The sequence below is a fragment of the Pyrus communis genome, chromosome 4 (genome assembly GCF_041283825.1).
Source record: "Pyrus communis isolate YQ-2024b chromosome 4, ASM4128382v1, whole genome shotgun sequence".
Taxonomy (NCBI): Eukaryota; Viridiplantae; Streptophyta; class Magnoliopsida; order Rosales; family Rosaceae; genus Pyrus; species Pyrus communis.
In genome coordinates this window covers 7,081,690-7,102,220 of record NC_142568.1, presented here as the reverse complement: position 1 = coordinate 7,102,220, position 20,531 = coordinate 7,081,690, and the positions used below count along the sequence as shown (strand labels likewise).

Here is a 20,531-nt window from a genome sequence, read left to right as displayed (position 1 = left end):
GTTTAGAACGAGAAGGAAGAGAGAAGTCTATGGGAAAGAGAGAGGGAAGACAAGTCTGGGTTAAAGATTTGGGGATCAAGGTTGCGAAGAGGAGAGATGAGCAAGAGGGAAGAGATAGAGGAGACGCAGGACTTGAGCGAGAGGAAAAGAGGAAAGTCTTTTCCTGCAATTTGATTTGCAATTTCAGCGAGAGGAAAGTCTGCAATTTAAGCAAGAGGAAGAGGAAAAGAGGTCTGCAATTTGAGGAAAAGAGGTATACGGAAAGAAAAACCGAGAGGAAAAGAGGATAGGATATATGGTTGCAAAACTTGGAAAAATTGAAAAAAAACGCCTATTTTTCGCCATGGACCGCCAAAATTATCAATTCGCGTGACGTAGGTATACAATTCGACGTCACGCAAAGTGGTTTTGCGCAACGCTTAAAGCGTCGCGCAAGGTTTTTTTATTTTTTTTTTAAAGTAATAAAAAAATTACCAAAAATGTGACTTTACTCCTTTCAAGTTCAATTTTTATTTCACATAAACCCCACAATAATATATTATTCTAAAAGAAACCCATAATAATTTTTTTTACATATATATCATTCAATTTCTTAAGTGTTATAAGTACAAAATAAATAAATTAAAATCTACTTAGTAAATACATATACCATTGCACTTGATGGGAAACACATTGTACGAAACTAGTTTCAACGATCCAAGCGTCAAACTTGTTTATATATGCTTCGAGATTGCATACGCCAAAAAATAGGAAAAGAAAAACATTTAGAGATAAAGTAACGCGACAAAACTTTTCGACGGTCATAAATGAAAAATAACGATTTAACGGTAGTTTTAACTCCGATTTTGATGATTTTTTACAGCTACACTCCTTGACCCTATATGAATCCAATGAACTAATTTGATCGTCCATTTAAAGTATTTACACAAGTGGATACCACAAAATCTTATGTTATACTTAATGAAAGTATTAATAAACTCTAAGTGTTAGTAAATCTACCATTTTGATGGGAAACACATTGTACGAAACTAGTTTCAACGATCCAACCGTCAAACTTGTTTGTATATGCTTCAAGATCGCATACGCCAAAAATAGGAAAAAAAAAACATTTAGAGATCAGGTAACGCGACAAAACTTTTCGACGGTTATAAATGAAAAATAACGATTTAACGGTAGTTTTAACTCCGATTTTGATGATTTTTTACAGCTACACTCCTTGACCCTATATGAATCCAATGAACTAATTCGATCGTCCATTTAAAGTATTTACACAAGTGGATACCACAAAATCTTATGTTATACTTAATGAAAGTATTAATAAACTCTAAGTGTTAGTAAATCTACCATTTTGATGGGAAACACATTGTACGAAACTAGTTTCAACGATCCAACCGTCAAACTTGTTTGTATATGCTTCGAGATCGCATACGCCAAAAATGAAAAATAACGATTTAACGGTAGTTTTAACTCCGATTTTGATGATTTTTTACTCAACCATTTGTTTGTTTTGTTTACTCAACCATTTGTTTGTTTTGTTTGCTTCACCAATGATGGATAAACTGAAAGGGAAGAGAAAAATTTATTAAATTCTCCAACTTTCTGTTTGGTTTTTACTAGATTTCTAGATTTCAGAATGTAGACAAGGATCTACGGCCCAAACCAAACAAGGGTCATCTCTTCACAAGGTTATAATGTTGTCGATGGAGGTTTATTTGTTCTTATTTTTACACTTGTTGCTTACCTAGTTTGTCTTTCAAACTTCCTTCTCATGTGACTATTAACTCATATGATGTCTTTGTTGTTTTGGATTCTTAAGTATTTTCTTTATGTACCTCTTCTCATGTTCTGAATTTATTTTTTGCAGAGGCCTGTGAGAACATCGTTCGAGCTGATTTTGGATGGTCTTCTGTTTTTTTTGGAATTTCATCTTACTGCTTGGCAGCTTCCACCACTGCTCTAGTTTTACACACGAGAATAATTTACTTGGAATTTTTTTTTAAGACAGTCATGTTACATTTGAGAAATGTTATTCCAAATGCATCAGATTTTCATCGTTCTTCATCACATCAGCTATAAGTTGATTGCGAGAATGCTCAATTTGTTAAAATTGTACATTTACTTATGGGACTGATGTTTTAACAAACTGCTAAATGGAAAATAAGAACAGAAACAATGTAAAGAAAAATTCAATCAGTTTGCCAGGGGTTCCATCGAGACCCCCTTTATGGAACGTATATGAAGGAACATAAAAGGAACAAACACTACTGTGGCTATGGAAGGGGAATTTTTCTAACAATAACAAGAAAAAGTATTTCTTGTTAACCATTGGGTGAGCTCTTAATATTTTCTACTTAGGGGCCTCCTCAACATTCTTCTCGACCGATTCAGTTTTCGTAGCTGCAATCCATCCGACCATAGTGAAGATCAAATACAAGGGAGACTTCTTGGGTGCTTACTTCAATGTGGACTCAGTCTTATCTGCAGATAACTAGTTCTGCTTAATTTGCAAGAAAAATAAACGAAAGAAAGATCATTGATTTCATTGTTGAAGAAATATGTGACAGTGCTCGTAACTGTTCTACTATGTTGATTTCAAGTTGAAAAATATTTACTCTCAGACAGAGTCACAATACTGCAGAATTATGTTTCGTACTACTATTTTTCATACGAAATCCCGACACTTTGCTTGATTTGTTTACATATTACAATTCTTTCTCATTTCTAATAAAAAGGTGGCAGTATGCAAACGTACCTTCAGTACAATTGCAGCAAAGGTTGGAGTAGCACACTTAGATCTGTGTTTCTACTTGTATGGGGCAAACAAGACCGATGAGTTGTGGCCACCGAACCCAAATGAGTTAGACAATGCCACCTTAACGTCTAGTCTCTCTTTCTTTGGACCCACTAGTAGTTTTGTATCTTGCATTCACGTGCTGACAGAGTTAGATGATTCCAAATACACTTTCATTGGACATTATATACCAGAAAAGGGTTACAAGGGAACGGAAGACAACGTACCATGCCCTCATCTGGGTTTTCCAGATTAATATTTGGATGTATCCACCCAGTTCTTATCGCCTACCCAAAAAGAAGAAAACATGTCAAGAACTACACTTCAAGCTAAACAAACAAGAATTGTATTTGGTCTTACATATCTGGTCTAAAAATAGTACGGTTTTTCCAAGTCAAAAACATCACGTAAGTTACCTGTACTGCTGCAACAGCTTTTACAGCACCAGATGCTCCCAGTAGGTGACCAATCATGGATTTTGTAGAGTTCACTCTCAACTGTGAAACGTAAAGATCTCATCGAACATAGAAATACAGGAATTAAGAAAACATGTAACGCATCCTATGTATTGTTGTTACCTTAGGATTTTGGCCAAAACAATGAATGAGAGCATTATACTCCTTGAGATCTCCGGCCGGTGTGGATGTAGCATGTGCATTAATGTAATTAACATCTTCCCTAGGCACTCCAGACTGTTCTAAAGCCTTTTCAATGCAGAGAATAACCCCAGCCCCTGTTTCCAAGGACATTAATAAAATAATTCAAATTCCAGGACTTGATGTAATTCATTGAAACAAAGTGCAAGGCGAATAAAATTATTCACACAAAAAGCATGCTATAACGACATTAGTCATACAAATATTTCCACATAATGTTCTTTGATAATGAACCTCTACTAGATCAACAGAAACAAGTTGCCAAAAACTTCTTGGTTCCACAGCTCAACAAAAGAATATGAGAAGCGTATGAGTGAGATTTCCAAAGATAACGCATATTACCATCAGGGTGTGGCTCGGTCATGTGGTAAGCATCACATGTGAAGCTTCCACCAAGGAATTCTGCATAAATAGTTACACCTCTTTTCTGTAATAAAAAAAAAATCGATGAATTAAATCTTCTTTTCTGTAAGATAGAAATGAATGATTAGAAAATGTGTTTGTGAGACTATAGGGGTAGCAGCAAGTTCAAGAAACGTAACAGAAAGCATGATACGGATTAACTTGAGGGAACCACAGGATACAGAATGTCCCTACAGACTTTGCACCTACAACCTTACAGTTACAGATGATGTGATCCTACACAGAAAGAAGAAAAAAGGATATCCAGACAGATACCCAAGTGCCATTGCCAAGGTCAAAGATTTAGAAAATACCTTAGCATGTTCTAACTCTTCTAGAAGCAAAGCGCCAGCTCCTTCCCCCATAACAAAGCCATCACGATTCTGTCCAATAACCAAAAACAAGATTTCGTTAAAAACAACAACTAGGTAAGTCTACATGTAAGTAAGAAACAATTATTACAGTTTCAAACTTTCTTTCGCAATGCAGTAACTTTGCACTTGTTTAACGTTTCTACAATTAAGAAACTCAAAGCTCAAGCTCAATAGATATGACTAGGTTTAGTTATAAATTACGACACATCATTTCAAAAGAGCTGACTAGATTCCAACACAAATTTACGTTGACATCCAATATATGACATGCCTTTCGATGATTTTTACCATTCTTGTTCATAACAATATTCACAAAATTTTCATCATATAACCTAACCAATAATAGTGGAAATAAAAGAATAAATGAATCGAGCATTGTTATTGGCTACATTACACTATCCCAAGGGCGTGATGCTTTGGTCGGATCATTGTTTCTTTGTGACAGTGCTCTGCATGCCACAAAGCCTCCCAATCCTGCAATGATAGCATAAGAATAAGATTATTATATTATTATACGTGCAACTCTGAGTAAACTAAGAAATCAAATATGCAAAGAATGGGAGCAATACCAATAGGTATCATCATTGAATCTGAACCACCACAAAGCATAAGGTCCTGCATAATAGTTCAAAGAAAATTGTAACTCTGTTATTATAATACACTCAAAGATCGTTCATCAGCATACCATTACTTTCAATTTTGCATCTAAACTACCACTAAATTACCTCACGTTGTAGGAAAATATTTTGCATCTAAACTCTACCACTTAATATGATTAGCAGAATACTTACTGCTTCACCTCTAATGATATGATTAGCCGAATTCAAAATACAGAAATTGCTTGTAGCAGAAGCAGTAGAAATTGAATAATTTGGGCCCATCCAACCCTGCAAGTGTAAGAGTAAGTATCAGTTAAATGGACAAGTACAAAATCTCAGCGGTCATCACAAACTGTAAGAGTATGCATCAAATATGTATATATACACACACACACATATACATATATATACATATATATATATATATATATACATAGATACATATATATATATATATACACACATATATACATATAGATACACATAGATACATAGATACATATAGATATACATAGATACATATATATATATACATATGCATGCATACATACATACATACATACATACATACATACATACATATATATATATATTATAATCTCACCAGATCCATTGCCAGCATGGCAGAACCCATATTTGTGGTTGCGAAAGGTACACAGAAAGGGTTCATCTTCTTATAGGAAACCCGTAAAGCTTCAATTGCATCATTGAAGATCTGTTCAATATCAAAACGCAAAATGGATTTATCAAACATGACCGAAGCGATGAAAAACACATCAGATCTTGTCCCAAAAGCAGATTTTGTGGATCATTGTGAGACTATTTGGCTTGGAATTTAATTTTTGTGAGCTACGTTTACAAGATGTTACTACAGGAGAGAGATACTGATACACTGTCTTAAATTAACAAATAAAGAACATAAACAAGTCCACTTCTAAAATCAAAGAAACTAGTTTTCGTGCATCTCCACCAAAAATGACATTTGGAGGATGCGACATAACATTACAAACTGTGATTGTATATAGCCACAGAAGCGAGAATGCTCAATTTGTTAAAATTGTACATATACTTATGGAACGTATATACATATAAACAAGATATAAGCATAAACGTAACGTAAAGATTATAAGACTCACATCAGCTTGCCAGGGGTTCCACCGAGACCCCTGTGATTGTATAAGACCTATCCTCAGGATGAGAAAGTGCTACCTTCACCCCCTTTAAGGCCTTTTTAACCTGTAAGTAACCGAATGCCAATCAGTTTCCAGGACAAATATCTTTAAAAGTAACCATTTGTGAACAAACATAAGTAAATACATAGAACTCTGAATAATTTAGCCTATGTGGACATATACACCTGATCTAAATGAAGTGAATCCAAAATGAACAGGTCAATTCATAATAAAAGCAAATGATTACATGCTAAAACAAAATGCAGCTTCAAAACCGAATAAGCATGAATACTAGCATCTTTGCATAAATAGAACCTATAACAAGTGTAAATAACTTCTACTTCGTTGTTCAGACTGGTAAAAAATAATTACAAACTATCAACATTGTATTTTATTTATATAGCTTAACTTTTAGATAAGTTGCCTATCAAAACTGCATGAAACAAATCAAAGTAAAAATGGAGAATACCTTCAAACGATCACGATCAGATTCTTCCCGTGCCTTTTTTTAGTTTGACTTTGTCTCTCCTCAATCTCCTGGTTTTTCCTTTACAAGTTTATATTAATCCTCATCTGAACTACAATAATAACTCTCACTATCCTCACTACTATCATTTTCGGATTTCCATTCATCCTCATCTTCATTTGCCTCTTCCGGTGCATTGTATCGTGGCAGATCACCAAGGTCAATTGAAATTGACTCTATTGGTATTTCGAATTCGGGAACTCCATCTACTTCAAACGGTTCTTGGACAACATTAGTATCTCGGAGTGTTTCTTCACCAATTTTTATCAAAGATGATAACTGTTGGTCAGCGATGTTGTCGTCGTTGTCATCTTGATTTAGTTCCGGAATATCATATAGCCCTCTTCGATCAATCTTCTGAACAACTTTCCAACCATTGCCGGCTTTCGGGTCGTCTAGAAAGAATATTTGTTTTGCCATAGTTGCCAAAATGTATGGGTCTTCATCGTACCAACGTCTGGTAGTGTTTATTAATAGTAAACCATGGTCTCGCTTAACACTCATTCGGTTATGTGGGTTTGTATCAAACCAAAGACACTTAAACAGTATCACTTGACACCTGTCTTTGTAAAGCAATTGTACTACACTAGTTAGTTTACCATAAAAATCAATGTCTTCACTGTCGCCTGCACCCGGGACGTGGACACCACTATTTTGAGTAGACGACTTGTCATCACGTGTTGCCCCCAAGAACTTGATCCCGTTGACATGACAACCTGAGAACAATTCAACGTGAAGCGGTCCTCTTGCCAAGTTATATAATTCTTCATCGTAAGAGGGTGAATTCAATTCCTTCAATTTGTTCATCTAATATAACATATACAAAAAGTTAACTTGTTAGTGTAACCAAATTTGAAGACAGGCATGAACAAGTTGAAAAATATGCTGAATTCAAAACACATACAACTTACATGTTCGTGAAACCACGAAGGAAACAATTCACGGTGCTTCTTGGCATATAAATGTGAAGGATGTTCCCGCTTCATCAACCGTTCATGTGCTCTTCAAGGTATGGCAAAACCTCATCACAATTGTTGAGTATGAACCAATGTGCTACCTTCATGTCTTTTTTGGTAAACGATTCGCCTTTTACAGGCTCGCCGAATGGTCGCGCAATTTGGGCAAAAACATATAGTTTCTCTTTTCTGACACCACCGTCATTATTGCGTTGAGGACGATTGAAAGCTGTCTCAACATCTTGAAGATACATTGCACAAAAAGTAAGTGACTCATATGCGACCCATGCCTCCACAAGTGATCCTTCGGGCTTTGCCCTATTTCGGACACACTTTTTCAACTCACCAAGATATCTACACAAATAAAAGGTATGCTACAAATTATTCAAAGCGTTCGTTGATCATTAATCTGTTATATATATATATATATACGCTTAATTAAGTACCTTTCTATTGGATACATTCATCGGCAATTGACTGGTCCAGCAAGCAATGCCTCATCTGGCAAGTGAATCATCACGTGAATCATACTTGTAAAGAAAGCTGGAGGAAATATCTGTTCGAACTTGCATAAGACGTTCACAATGTCGTCCTGCAATTGTTTAACATCCGACTTCCGCAAACACCTTGCAGTCAATTGTGAAAAAAATCTAGACAACAACACGATTGGTTTCACCACATCAAGAGGCAATAAGTGTCGAATACCAACCGGTAGAAGGCGTTGGAGTATCACATGACAATCATGACTCTTCATGTTTGAAAATTTACACCCTCTCACGTTCACGCAACGCGAGATATTGGAAGCATACCCATCTGGAAACTTTACAGAAGAAATAAAGTTGAAAAACTCTTTCTTCCCATTCGGATTAACTGTAAAAAAAGGATGGCCTTTCTTCAATGTACCACCAACTTTCTTCATCCACAAGGATGGCCTAATGCCCATTCGTTCTAAATCAAGGCGAGCTTCGACCGTGTCTTTCGTTTTTCCTTCAATGTCTAGAATTGTCCCGACCAAAGTATCAAACACATTTTTCTCAATATGCATAACATCGAGCTTGTGTCTCAATTTTAACTTTGACCAGTATGGGAGCTCAAATAACATACTCTTGTGTGTCCAGTTCAGATGTGTAGTTGGTCTGGGCTTACTGACCCCTTTGCCAAAATGACCAAATTCCAAACAGTTTAATTTATCCAAAATCTCATCTCCAGACCATTATCTTGGTCTTGGTCGAGTCTCTTTTGTGCCGTGGAAGGCTTTATCGTTCTGACGCTACTCGTTGTTGATAGGAGCATATTTATGCGACTTAAATGGCTTGTTCTCGTACATTTACGTTATGTTTCTTTAGTTATTTTAGTACTTTAAGCTATTTTCGTGTGTTTGTAGGTCCAAAGGGCTAAAGGAGCAAAAAGATGCATTTTGGAGACTTTTGGAGCACTTTTGGGCTAAGGACGGATAACTTATGCTTGAAGCCAAAGTGTTGGACGAAATTGAAGACCTAATTGGAGCCAAAGTGTTGGAACCTTGTTCTCTTTAGTTTTAGGACATTTAAACCTTTCCTAATCCCAATCATGCCATGCATAACACACATCCATTCTAACACATTGTCATTGCACATGCATTTCCTTCATTAGTTAACCCACATGCACTTATCACTTATCATCACCACATATCATATCACTTAATCACTTATCACTTATCATCACCACTTAACCACTTATCATATCATATCACTTATCACTTATCACTTAACATATCATCCACTTACTTCACCTACAACATCCACCTACTTCACCTACAACATCCACCTACTTCACCTACAAATGACATAGCCATATGTTCCCTCCACTACTCCTATAAATACCCTTGCATTCATTCATTCATGCACATCTCATTTTTTCATACACAACACACCACAAACACATCCCTTTCTCTCTTAGCCGTGAGTCTCCCTTAGAATCCAAAAACCATCTTTCCATTTCCATCACTCCTCACTCCATTCCACACTTCCATTCCCCCAAACCAACTATCCTTAGACCTTATGCTACAATAAAGAGGAAGAGAAGAGGGCCTAAACGTTCATACAATTCAAGTTTGAGTTGTTGGAATGTTTAGGTGTTTCTTTGATTTCAAAGTTATGAGGAACTAAACCCTTTTTGGCTAGGGGTGATTTCAATACCATGATTATTTATGTGATATGAATTGATGAATTCCGGTTATGAACTCTTGATTCGTGAATGCAATTGGCTTAACTATTTGATGATTAACTTATTTGTGTTTGTTGATTGAGGGTCGACACTTAATTAGCATGCATGAATATGTGGCTAAAGTTTAAGGAGGTTTCACATAATCGTTACTAACTTATACTTGAAAGTAGTAAAGGTCGCTTGTCACGATCGCGTTAAGTTTAATTCTTAGCATGAGTAACATGATGTCATAGTTGCAAATGCTTTGTCAATGCTTATGGTTTTCATTATTCTTAATGATCTTCGATTGTATCTCTATTATGATGACATGTAGGGAACTTTTGAGAATGTTTTGGGTTGTCGAATGATGCCATCCATCCCAACTTTGCTAATCCCTTGGTTTTTTTTTTTTTTTTTTTTGTTTAGTTGTTTTCGTTTTAGTTTCTAAATTAGTGTTGTTTTCTTTGTTTGTTGTTACTTTTCATATTTGATTTAGTTCTCTTTCTTTGATTTTAGGTGCTAAAGAAGTAAGATATGGATTTTGCTAGCATTCAAGCTCAATTGGCAAATCTTACTTCTAAATTGTCGCCGTATGCCGAAAGGACCACAATGCAGAGTGTCCCTACATTTGATGCTTCATATAGGCAAGGATTTCAAGCCAATCAATGTCCACAAAGAGATTGGAGGGATCATTCAAACTCTATATGGTGGGAAGATCAACAAGTTCAACGTGAAGCATATTGGCAACCATATGAGGAGTTCTATTCAAGACCTATGCAGCCACCACAACTTCATATGCAATATGCTCAATTAAATTCAAGTTCGCCAATAGATTATATTCAAATTCTTAATGAAATAAATTCTTTGGCGCAGGGGTCACAAAATCAAGCCAAGGAGGCTCAACAAGAAGCATATTGGCAACCATATGAGGAGTTCAATACAACACCTATGCAGCCACCACAACCTCCCCCACAACAATTCCAATCAAGTTCAAGTATGTCCATGGATAATGATAAAAATTTTCAATTACTAACCTCTTTGACGCAGGACGAACAAAATCAAGACAAGAAGTTGGGTAAATTGGACGAGCAATTTGGGCAGATTATGGAGTTCATGAAACAAATTCAAGAGCAAAGTGAACTCTCCAACTCAACTATTGAAAACTCGAAGGAAGATTTTGAAATCCATAATGCTATCACTTTGGGAAGTGCTATGGAGGTTGGAGCTGACCTAAAAATGTCCAAACATAGCCTAGAAGTGGAGGAAGAGCTGCTAATTGAGGAGGAGGAAGAAGACATGCACACGGCAAGGGTAGAACAACCCTTGCCGCAGCCCCCTAAGCCCTCTAAACCACCCACCACCAGTAAGGACGTCCCAATTCCATGTTATTCTGATGTTATTCCACCCAATGTCCCTTTTCCTAGCAGGTTTTTGATTCCCAACCAAGAAGAGAGTAAAAAGGATATCGTGGAAGCCTTCCCAAAGGTGCAAAATGCTATTCAAATTCTTGGTGCAACACAGCAAGTTTTAGATGGTGTTGAATTCTTCAAAGGACTTTGTACACCAAGAAGAATGATTCAAGAGAAGGTAGTGGCTGGAGAAGATGTAGAAGGCATCAAAGAGGACATATTTGAAACCACAATTCCCAAGGAAGTTGGATTTTATGACACGGGACAAGTCATAACTTTCGAAGGGGTGTTTATTCTGGAGTTCATTTTGGAGCACACAGGTAAGCCGCCTCCCCGAATTTCAATTTTCTTTTATACTAACATGTGGTTAATGATTCAGGCACCCAATCTGGAATTTAAACTATTACCGGATCATTTCAAGTATCACCGCCCATTCAAAGATAAATTCCATGCCGTTTGATTTTATTTATGTACAAAAAAAAAAAAAAAAAAAAAAAAGATACTAAACATGGAGAAAGATGGAGCCTTCACAGAGGATGTTTATGTGAAGCCCCGCTACGAGGCGTCGAAGCAGAAGGAATAGAAGCGGAAGGCATAGGAGCGGAAGGCGCAGAAGCGGGAGGCATCGGAGCGGAAGCCATCGGAGCTAGAGCATTCCAGGCCTCAATACTTGGCCAAGCGCTGGATGACCCAGGAAAAATGTGCCTCTGGAGACAAGCCGCAAGCCTTTGACGGTCACTGTGAATTCGACCCTCAGATTCTTGCAGCTCATCAAGCTTTCTCTTCATGCCCGACGAATAGTTATTTGCAAGCACATGCAAACTTCTATTCTCGTACTTAAGCTGCTGGATCTCTTGCTTAAGACTCTCCACCTCTGCCATCAATGATTCCACCTGACGGGAGCGGGCAAGCAGGCGTTAGCCCATGTTGGACACAGAACTCGCACACTGAACACTAAGTGCGAGGGACTCTTGAACGGCCAACTCATCGGACCGTCCTGACAGCAGCCTACTATCTTTTGGAGTGAGGAGGTTCCTAGCTACTATTGTAGCTGTTGTGGCGTCCTGCATCACGGAGTCTTCACCTGTAAGAAGACCGTTAGAAGATAAGAAAGAAGGGCGCCATACGTTACCTTGACGCGGCGCGCCCGTATCACTGCTAAGGCTCAATTCCAAGCTAAGGTTCGATGAGTTTGCCATTTTTCAAAAGTGTTCAAAGAAAAGGGATGGAGTTAAATTTCAAAGGGCCGGAGTCGATCTTCAAGAATGGGAAATCTTCAGAGTGTGTTTGTTGTGGTGATCGATAACTCAATAAAAAAGCCAAGGCGACGCGTCCACCGATTCAAAAAGCCGGAATTTCCGGCGTAATTTTGGCGACGCTTTCTCGGCTTTTCAGAAGACGCGTTCAACTTTGTCAAAAGATTTCTTCTTTTCAGACAACACGTGGAGGCCATCACCCCAACTACATATCTTTAGCCGACAAGCGCAAAGTTCGGCGACGCTTTCTCTGCTTTTCAGAAGACGCGCGCAGCTTTGTCAAAAGGAGCCGCATCTGCACTACCACGTGTCGTTCAGAAAGCGAAGGGGCGTCGTTCAGAAATCGAAGGGGCGCCTGCTCAGAAATCGAAGAGGCGTATTCAGAGATCGAAGAGGCGCCACTATTTCAAAAAGCCGGAATTGCGGGATCAAAACGTTTGTCGACAAGGGTAAAAAGTACCACCACTTGATATTATCTCTATATATGTCGACCTTCGTCTTTTATGGCAGGGCAAACCTGAAGAAAATGCCCAACTCTCCCTCACCTCTGAGGGTGCACTCCCAGCAAAGCCTTTCGAAACACTAAATTCTTTCTTCTTCCCCAAAGATGATACCAGATATCTGGAGTACAGATGACCCAGGAGGAAACAGCACAACAAATACATGTGCTGATTCATTCACCGCTTCTTCAAAAGCAAAGGTATCTCATATCATCAAGGTCAAAAGCAAAAGTATCTCATATCATGCTCTTTCCCTGTCTTTTTCTTTGTCTTTGTTCTTACTCGCATGGCAAAGTAAAACAAGCAATCAGCCGGCACTTGGAGTCAGTCTTCCGTTCTGGAGCCAACTGCCTGGAATCTATTCCTGATTGCTTACCTAGCGTTGCTCTCGAGTAGTCATCTTCAACGGTTGATACACTTCCGGAGAAGGGACCACTTCTGCAAAGGGGAGCGAGTAAGGCAAGTGAAAATGATACATTGAAGCATGTGGAGACAAACATAGGCTGAGTTATCCTCCAACCCTTTTCAATACGAATTGGAAAGATTGAACAAAGAAACAGATAAAAGGGATAAGCTCAGACCTTCGGGGGAGACCAAAAGAACCATCCTGCTGCCCAGTTCAAGAAGTAGCACAAAGGAAAATCAACGATGGGCAGAAACCAGTTCAAGAGTAAGCCTGTGGAATCACAAAGATCAAAAGCCTCAATGCAATTACCAAGGAGAAGATGGAATTTACACTCTATAACCAGATTTGCGTCTCTAAACTCTTCTCTTTGTTAATTACATTCTGCCATGTTTAGTATGTTTAAGTGCTTCTTGTGTATTTACTTATGCTTTGTGTGAATCTATGCTTAAAACATTGAGGACAATGTTTGATTTAAGTGTGGGGGGGGTAACTAAGTATGTTGATGCAAATTCGTTGAATTTTATCACCCATAACTTCAAGTGTTGTTCCTTGCTGTTTTAAATGTTTTTAAGGTGTTTTTAAACTGTTTTAGCGTGTTTTGTTTTATAACTCCGAAAATCACATAAAAATTTGAAAAACATTTTTTTGAAAAGCCTAAAAAGAGTGTTTTGAGTTGTTTTTGTGTCTTAGGGAACCTTCCAACGTTATGATGAGGATTTGGTTTGTAATTGCATGACGGTTAGAAAGAGTTATAAACATAGAGAACAGTTTGATTTACTCTTGGTATATGCTTGGTTATGGTTATAATGTATGACTTCACATGCAATCATTAAAGAAACAAAATTCGTTTTTGTAACATGCTTGAAGGAAGGAACTCAAACAAACGCTACAACCCTGAGAGACTTGAGCCTATAACGTTCTTTGGAGAGTATAATCTGTGATTTCTTGTTTTCTAAAGTCGTTGCATGATCTCATTATTCTTTGCTTGGTTACTACTTAGAAGGCGTTTCATCATATAGTTCCAAATGCTAGAACTCATGCCCATTTCATTCAAAGCATGTTATTGATTTGCATAACACATATTCAAGATGAAGTTGTGTAGTTGCCACCATAGCCAAATAGCCTCACTTCCCATATTTCGTATATATTGTAAGTTGTACCCCCGTTGAGCCGTGTTAGCCCATGTTCTTTGTTAACCCACTTTTTCCTCACCTAGCCTAGTTTAGGACAATCCCCACCCTTGTTCTTAAAAGATAGTGAGCATGACTTAATTGAATTCCTTTTGAGTTACATTATGAAAGAAAATAAGTGTGGGGGAGAGAATGTTTAAGTGTTTATGTTTTGAGATTCAAAAAGAAAAGAAAAAAAAAAAAAAAAAAAAAAAAAAAAAAAAAAAAAAAAAGAGAAAAGAATAAGTGATTGAAGAAAGGTTCCAAAACACCAATTCTGGGCGTAAATTGTCTAAATTCTCCCTTTTTGTTCAAAAGTTGAGTTTTCATTCAAAAGTGAATTCTAAGTTGATTCAAATGCTTTGCTCACTATTTTTTTTTAAGAACCTTTGTTTTCCATATCCCTTCTTTGTTATCCACATACCCCAAGCCCCGTTACAACCCTTGACTTCTATCTTGAGTGTTGTGTATTTCAATTTGTGGAGTTTGAACTTGGTATGAGCTTATGGTGTCACTGGTTCTCGCATCTAAGTAGTAGCATTCCATTCATGAGATCATATCTAAACATGCTTATTAACTCCAGAAAATGCTTTCCTTATTATAACATATGTGAGTGTTCGTCTACATGTTTACATCAATCTTCTCACATATACCTAGTGTAGGGTGTGTAGTCAGAAAATCTGTGTGAAAAACGAGAGTACATCTAGTAAGAAATTGAGGGAATTCTCTAAAGCATGTTACTACATTCAAAACATGGTTTTAAATGCTTAATTGTGAACTAGTATGTGGTGACTATGAGTAAGAATGTACTTAAGTGTAAAGATGGCTCAAATCTGTGAGAATAATGATTTTTAATTTGTCATGTGCATTGGAAGTCCCTGATACGATTGTTGGAAGGTGTAGGTTGTGTTTTGTTCTTTTTGTTTTGTTTTTCTGTTTTGCTCGAGGACTAGCAAAAGCTAAGTGTGGGGGTATTTGATAGGAGCATATTTATGCGACTTAAATGGCTTGTTCTCGTACATTTACGTTATGTTTCTTTAGTTATTTTAGTACTTTAAGCTATTTTCGTGTGTTTGTAGGTCCAAAGGGCTAAAGGAGCAAAAAGATGCATTTTGGAGACTTTTGGAGCACTTTTGGGCTAAGGACGGATAGCTTATGCTTGAAGCCAAAGTGTTGGACGAAATTGAAGACCTAATTGGAGCCAAAGTGTTGGAACCTTGTTCTCTTTAGTTTTAGGACATTTAAACCTTTCCTAATCCCAATCATGCCATGCATAACACACATCCATTCTAACACATTGTCATTGCACATGCATTTCCTTCATTAGTTAACCCACATGCACTTATCACTTATCATCACCACATATCATATCACTTAATCACTTATCACTTATCATCACCACTTAACCACTTATCATATCATAACCACATATCATATCACTTATCACTTATCACTTAACATATCATCCACCTACTTCACCTACAACATCCACCCACTTCACCTACAACATCCACCTACTTCACCTACAAATGACATAGCCATATGTTCCCTCCACTACTCCTATAAATACCCTTGCATTCATTCATTCATGCACATCTCATTTTTTCATACACAACACACCACAAACACATCCCTTTCTCTCTTAGCCGTGAGTCTCCCTTAGAATCCAAAAACCATCTTTCCATTTCCATCACTCCTCACTCCATTCCACACTTCCATTCCCCCAAACCAACTATCCTTAGACCTTATGCTACAATAAAGAGGAAGAGAAGAGGGCCTAAACGTTCATACAATTCAAGTTTGAGTTGTTGGAATGTTTAGGTGTTTCTTTGATTTCAAAGTTGTGAGGAACTAAACCCTTTTTGGCTAGGGGTGATTTCAATACCATGATTATTTATGTGATATGAATTGATGAATTCCGGTTATGAACTCTTGATTCGTGAATGCAATTGGCTTAACTATTTGATGATTAACTTATTTGTGTTTGTTGATTGAGGGTCGACACTTAATTAGCATGCATGAATATGTGGCTAAAGTTTAAGGAGGTTTCACATAATCGTTACTAACTTATATTTGAAAGTAGTAAAGGTCGCTTGTCACGATCGCGTTAAGTTTAATTCTTAGCATGAGTAACATGATGTCATAGTTGCAAATGCTTTGTCAATGCTTATGGTTTTCATTATTCTTAATGATCTTCGATTGTATCTCTATTATGATGACATGTAGGGAACTTTTGAGAATGTTTTGGGTTGTCGAATGATGCCGTCCAATCCAATAATATAAGGAAAATCTGAGGGTTAACTAGTGATGTCACGGTTAATTTGGGGCATTGTCGTTCATAATTCAATGAAGGAATAACTGGAAATTGATTCATATGCATAAATATCATGTGTAGAGATAGAACCCTTAGCTAGCTTCCCATCCATTCATTTCCGTCAAATCCATATTTACAATTTATTTTGTTTCCAAGTATTCATTTTAGTTTAAATTCGTCCAAATCCAATTCCCCCCTATTTCGTTGAAGTCTTAGTCTTAATCTTTCTTATTTTTAGTTTTGCTTTCTTCGAGCATTAAATAGTGTTTTATATTGTGTTTTTATGTTTTTAAGTCAATTTAGAAGGTTTTAGCAAGCCCTCCTAATCCCCGGTCTAGAACGATCCCTACTTATACTTATACTACAAATCGACAAAAAGAGGGTTTAATTTGTGTGCGTATAATTCTCGCATCAGTTGTCCCAAGGGAGCCATTGCATGAACCTGCGAGGAAAAGGTACATTGGGCAGATTAGGACGTGAAGTACATGAATTTGAACTTAAATTACCTGATTTGGCCGAGTTAGGGTGATCTGCCTCAGGTTGTGTCGTCTCTTCATCTACTTTCTGGGCAGATTTGGGATTGTTTGGCTTGGTCCCAACTTCTTTTCCACCCCTTAGGGTGATGGCCTTGGCGGATTCGAATCCTCCCTTTGGATTGACTGTGGTTGAGCTAGGAAGCTTTCCTTGCTCTCTAATCTGTCCAAGGAACTCAGAAATTTGCCCTATTTGTTTCTTCATATCCGTCATCTCCTTCTCGTTATTTGCTATTCGGTTGTTTTGATTTTGCAACCCCTGCGAAATAGAGGTTAGTAATTGCATAGCTTGATCACTTTCCAAGGACGTACCTGAATGAGATGATGTCGAAGGTTGTTGGGGTGCATACGGCTTGGAATAAAAACCAGGGGGGTTTGGCCTAAATCCTCCTTGTTGGGCAGCTTGTTGTGGCTCCCTCCATTTGAAGTTTGGATGGTCCCTCCATCCGGCATTGTAAGTGTTCGAGTATGGGTTGTTTTGATTTTGTCCTTGGAAACCAATTGCATTGGCAGATTCCCACCCACCATTCTCGATTAGTTGAGGGCACTTGTCGGATGGATGCCCTTGAATTGAGCACACGCCACAAACTTGGTGTTCTTGTGCTTTTGGACCAATCACAACCTGAGAAACAAGAGAATTAAGATTAGCAAGTTGTGATTGAATTTCAGAAATAGCACTCACCTCATTTATACTTTGTTGCCGTGGGGCTTCCCTTTGGCCCACTCCTTCATATTGTTGAGCGTTGAGCGCTCGGTTGGCTATGAGAATCTTGGCATCCCTTGGTGTTTTGTCCACCAATGCTCCTCCCGCTGATGCATCAAGCATTTGACGTTCGATAGGAAGGAGGCCCTCATAGAAATATTGAAGGAGAAGTTCCTCCTTCATTTGATGTTGAGGACATGAAGCTACAAGGCCCTTGAAGCGCTCATAATAAGCCGGGAATGTCTCACCATGATTCTGTTGAATACCACTAATTTTCTTCCGTAGGAGAATCACTCTCGAAGTAGGGAAGAATTTCTCCAAGAAAGCACGCTTCATACTCTCCCACGAAGTCACAGTTCCCGGGGCTAGTTCGTAGAGCCAATCTTTGGCCTTGTCCATAAGTGAAAATGGAAAGGCCTTCATCTTCAATATACTCCCATCCACATTGACGGTCATGCTCGAACAAACCACCTCGAACTCCTTCAAGTGTTTGTTGGGGTCTTCCATAGACAAGCCATGGAACTTCGGAATATGGTGTAACAAACTGGATTTGAGTTCAAATTCCTCAGTCTTCCCCTCTGCAGCCGTGGGGTATTGGATACAAAGAGGCAATGCATTATCCAAACCCGAGGCCGAAAGCTCCTTGATGGTTCTATTATCTGCTGCCATGGCTTGTTCTTCTTCAAAAACCTGATCCGTGGGCTTTCCTTCTACACCTACTTCGTCTTCTTCAAGCCCAGGTTGTGGTGGAGGTTGTGGTGGCTCTTGTTGACTCCTCGTTCTCCTCAAAGTGCGTTCAAAATCACCGTCAAAGTCGGAGATGTTCTCTATAATAGGCCGAGAGCTACGAGTCATACACAGTACCTAAAAAAACAAGGAAACAAACAAACTAAGAATCTGAAATAAGAATGCACGAAAAACAAAATATAAAAATAAAGACAAAGGATTAGCAAAGTTGCTAATCCCCGGCAACGGCGCCAAAATTTGATGCGAGATTTACTTGACACTCAAATTAAACCCTCGTTTGACAATTGTAGTAGAATGGATAAGTGAGGGATCGTTCTAGACCGGGGATTAGGAGGGCTTGCTAAAACCTTCTAAATTGACTTAAAAACATAAAAACTAAATTAAAATACTCTTAACAAGACTACTATGACTCAGAATGGCTTTGAAAAACTCAAATTGTCTAAAACAATCAAATTGACTCAAATAGAAGCTAGAACTTGATTTAGACGAATTTGCAATTGTTTATGACTCCAAAAGCTTAAAGATACAAAAATAAAACAAATACGAATGAATAAGACTTAACAAAATAGGGGGGGGAAATTGTGGTTGGACGATATTAAATTAAAAAGACAGAATATAATTAAAGGCAAAATGTAAATATGAATGTGATAAAAATATGGATGATGGAATAGCCAAGGGGTTCTTCTCCACACATGTTACACTTGCAAACAAAATTGATTCTCAGTTGGTCTTTCGATAAGTTGTGAAACTCAATGCTCCAAGTTAATTAGATCCGCTTAGATTAACTTTCAGATTTCCCTAAATTCGTTGGATTGAATGGAATACGCATTACAACCAAATTATTCTTAATCAAAGTCCCTAACTATGGAATACGCATGATAGAGACATTTAACCAAGATCATTAAGTTCAACGGAAATCATAAACATCGACGAGGCATTCGTTACTATGGAATACGCATGAAACTTATGCCAAGAATTCGTTTAACGCGATTGTTTATAAGCAACCTCTACTACTTGTGAATATAAGTTCATAACGATTAGGTGAAATTCACTTATATTCTAGCGTCATATTTATGCATGAAAATTAAGCTTGCAATCTCAATGAACATACATAAATAAGTTATCAATCAAACAGTTAAACGAATTAAATCCACAACTTATGAAATTCCAACCAAACGTAATCAATTCAAAATGCAAATATAAACATAGTTTCGAATCACCCCCTAGCTAAAGGGGGTTTAGTTCCTCATAACTTTGAAATCAAAGAAACACCTAAACATTATTTATAGGAGTAGTGGAGGGAACATATGGTTGTTTGTTTAAGATGCAAGTGGCTAATTAATGATGGAAAAGTATGTGATTGATTTAAAGGATGCAAAGTGAATGAATCATGAATCATTGTGGATGAAAGGTGGAAGTGCATGTGTTGATGACTAGGTTAGTGGGTGGAAATCTGAAAATGGCATATAGGAATGGGAGCTCAAGGTTTGAATGTGTAAAGTGTGTGTGAATGCATGTGAAGATGCAATAAATAATGCATGTAGGGTTAGGAAATAATGAAGAAATGCATGTGAGATGTTTGGAAAGGAAATGGGAACCCACGGCAATGAAGTTGTTTTGTGTTGTGAATTATGATGAATGCATGTGAGTTAAAGAGGGAGAATGTGGTGAAATGATGAAGTAGGAAGGTGGAAATGCAAGTGAGATGTTTGGAAAGGAATAAAGAATGAATGGTGGAAATGTGAGTGAATGATGTGCATGTGTGAGAATGCATGTGGAATTAAGAGGAGTATGGAAGTGAAATAAATGAATGATATGTTAAGTGATAAGTGAA

At 37.6% G+C, this 20,531-nt stretch overlaps 1 protein-coding gene across 2 annotated transcripts; it reads right to left on the bottom strand.

Moving 5' to 3' along the window:
* Nucleotides 1-2,244: 2,244 nt before the first annotated feature.
* On the bottom strand, nucleotides 2,245-6,572 carry LOC137723350 (3-oxoacyl-[acyl-carrier-protein] synthase II, chloroplastic). Of its 2 annotated transcripts, XR_015961538.1 has the most exons (13): nucleotides 6,464-6,570; nucleotides 5,959-6,058; nucleotides 5,427-5,537; nucleotides 5,015-5,110; nucleotides 4,793-4,838; nucleotides 4,618-4,697; nucleotides 4,164-4,232; nucleotides 3,790-3,874; nucleotides 3,370-3,524; nucleotides 3,208-3,288; nucleotides 3,019-3,078; nucleotides 2,753-2,920; nucleotides 2,245-2,478 (listed from the first exon to the last, which is right to left on the bottom strand). XR_015961538.1 is itself a non-coding variant. In XM_068462520.2 (12 exons), the coding sequence occupies exons 3-12, from the start codon at nucleotides 5,490-5,492 to the stop codon at nucleotides 2,804-2,806; spliced, it is 855 nt and encodes a 284-aa protein (XP_068318621.2). In that variant the 5' UTR covers nucleotides 5,493-5,537; nucleotides 5,959-6,058; nucleotides 6,464-6,572; the 3' UTR covers nucleotides 2,564-2,803. The 2 variants fall into 2 exon arrangements, 1 of the variants encoding a protein (XP_068318621.2); XM_068462520.2 differs by lacking the exon at nucleotides 2,245-2,478 and having other exon boundaries at nucleotides 2,564-2,920; nucleotides 6,464-6,572.
* Between the last annotated feature and the right edge of the window lie 13,959 nt (nucleotides 6,573-20,531).

What these genes read in the sequence shown, in the direction of transcription:
- LOC137723350 (XM_068462520.2), bottom strand. Translation starts at nt 5,492, where the DNA reads ATGAACCCTTTCTGTGTACCTTTCGCAACCACAAATATGGGTTCTGCC. An exon ending in GACCGAGCCACACCCTGATG is followed by an intron (nt 3,525 to 3,789) that starts GTAATATGCGTT and finishes CCTTGGAAACAG; the next exon opens with GGGCTGGGGTTATTCTCTGC. An exon ending in AAGCTGTTGCAGCAGTACAG is followed by an intron (nt 3,079 to 3,207) that starts GTAACTTACGTG and finishes CTTTTTGGGTAG; the next exon opens with GCGATAAGAACTGGGTGGAT.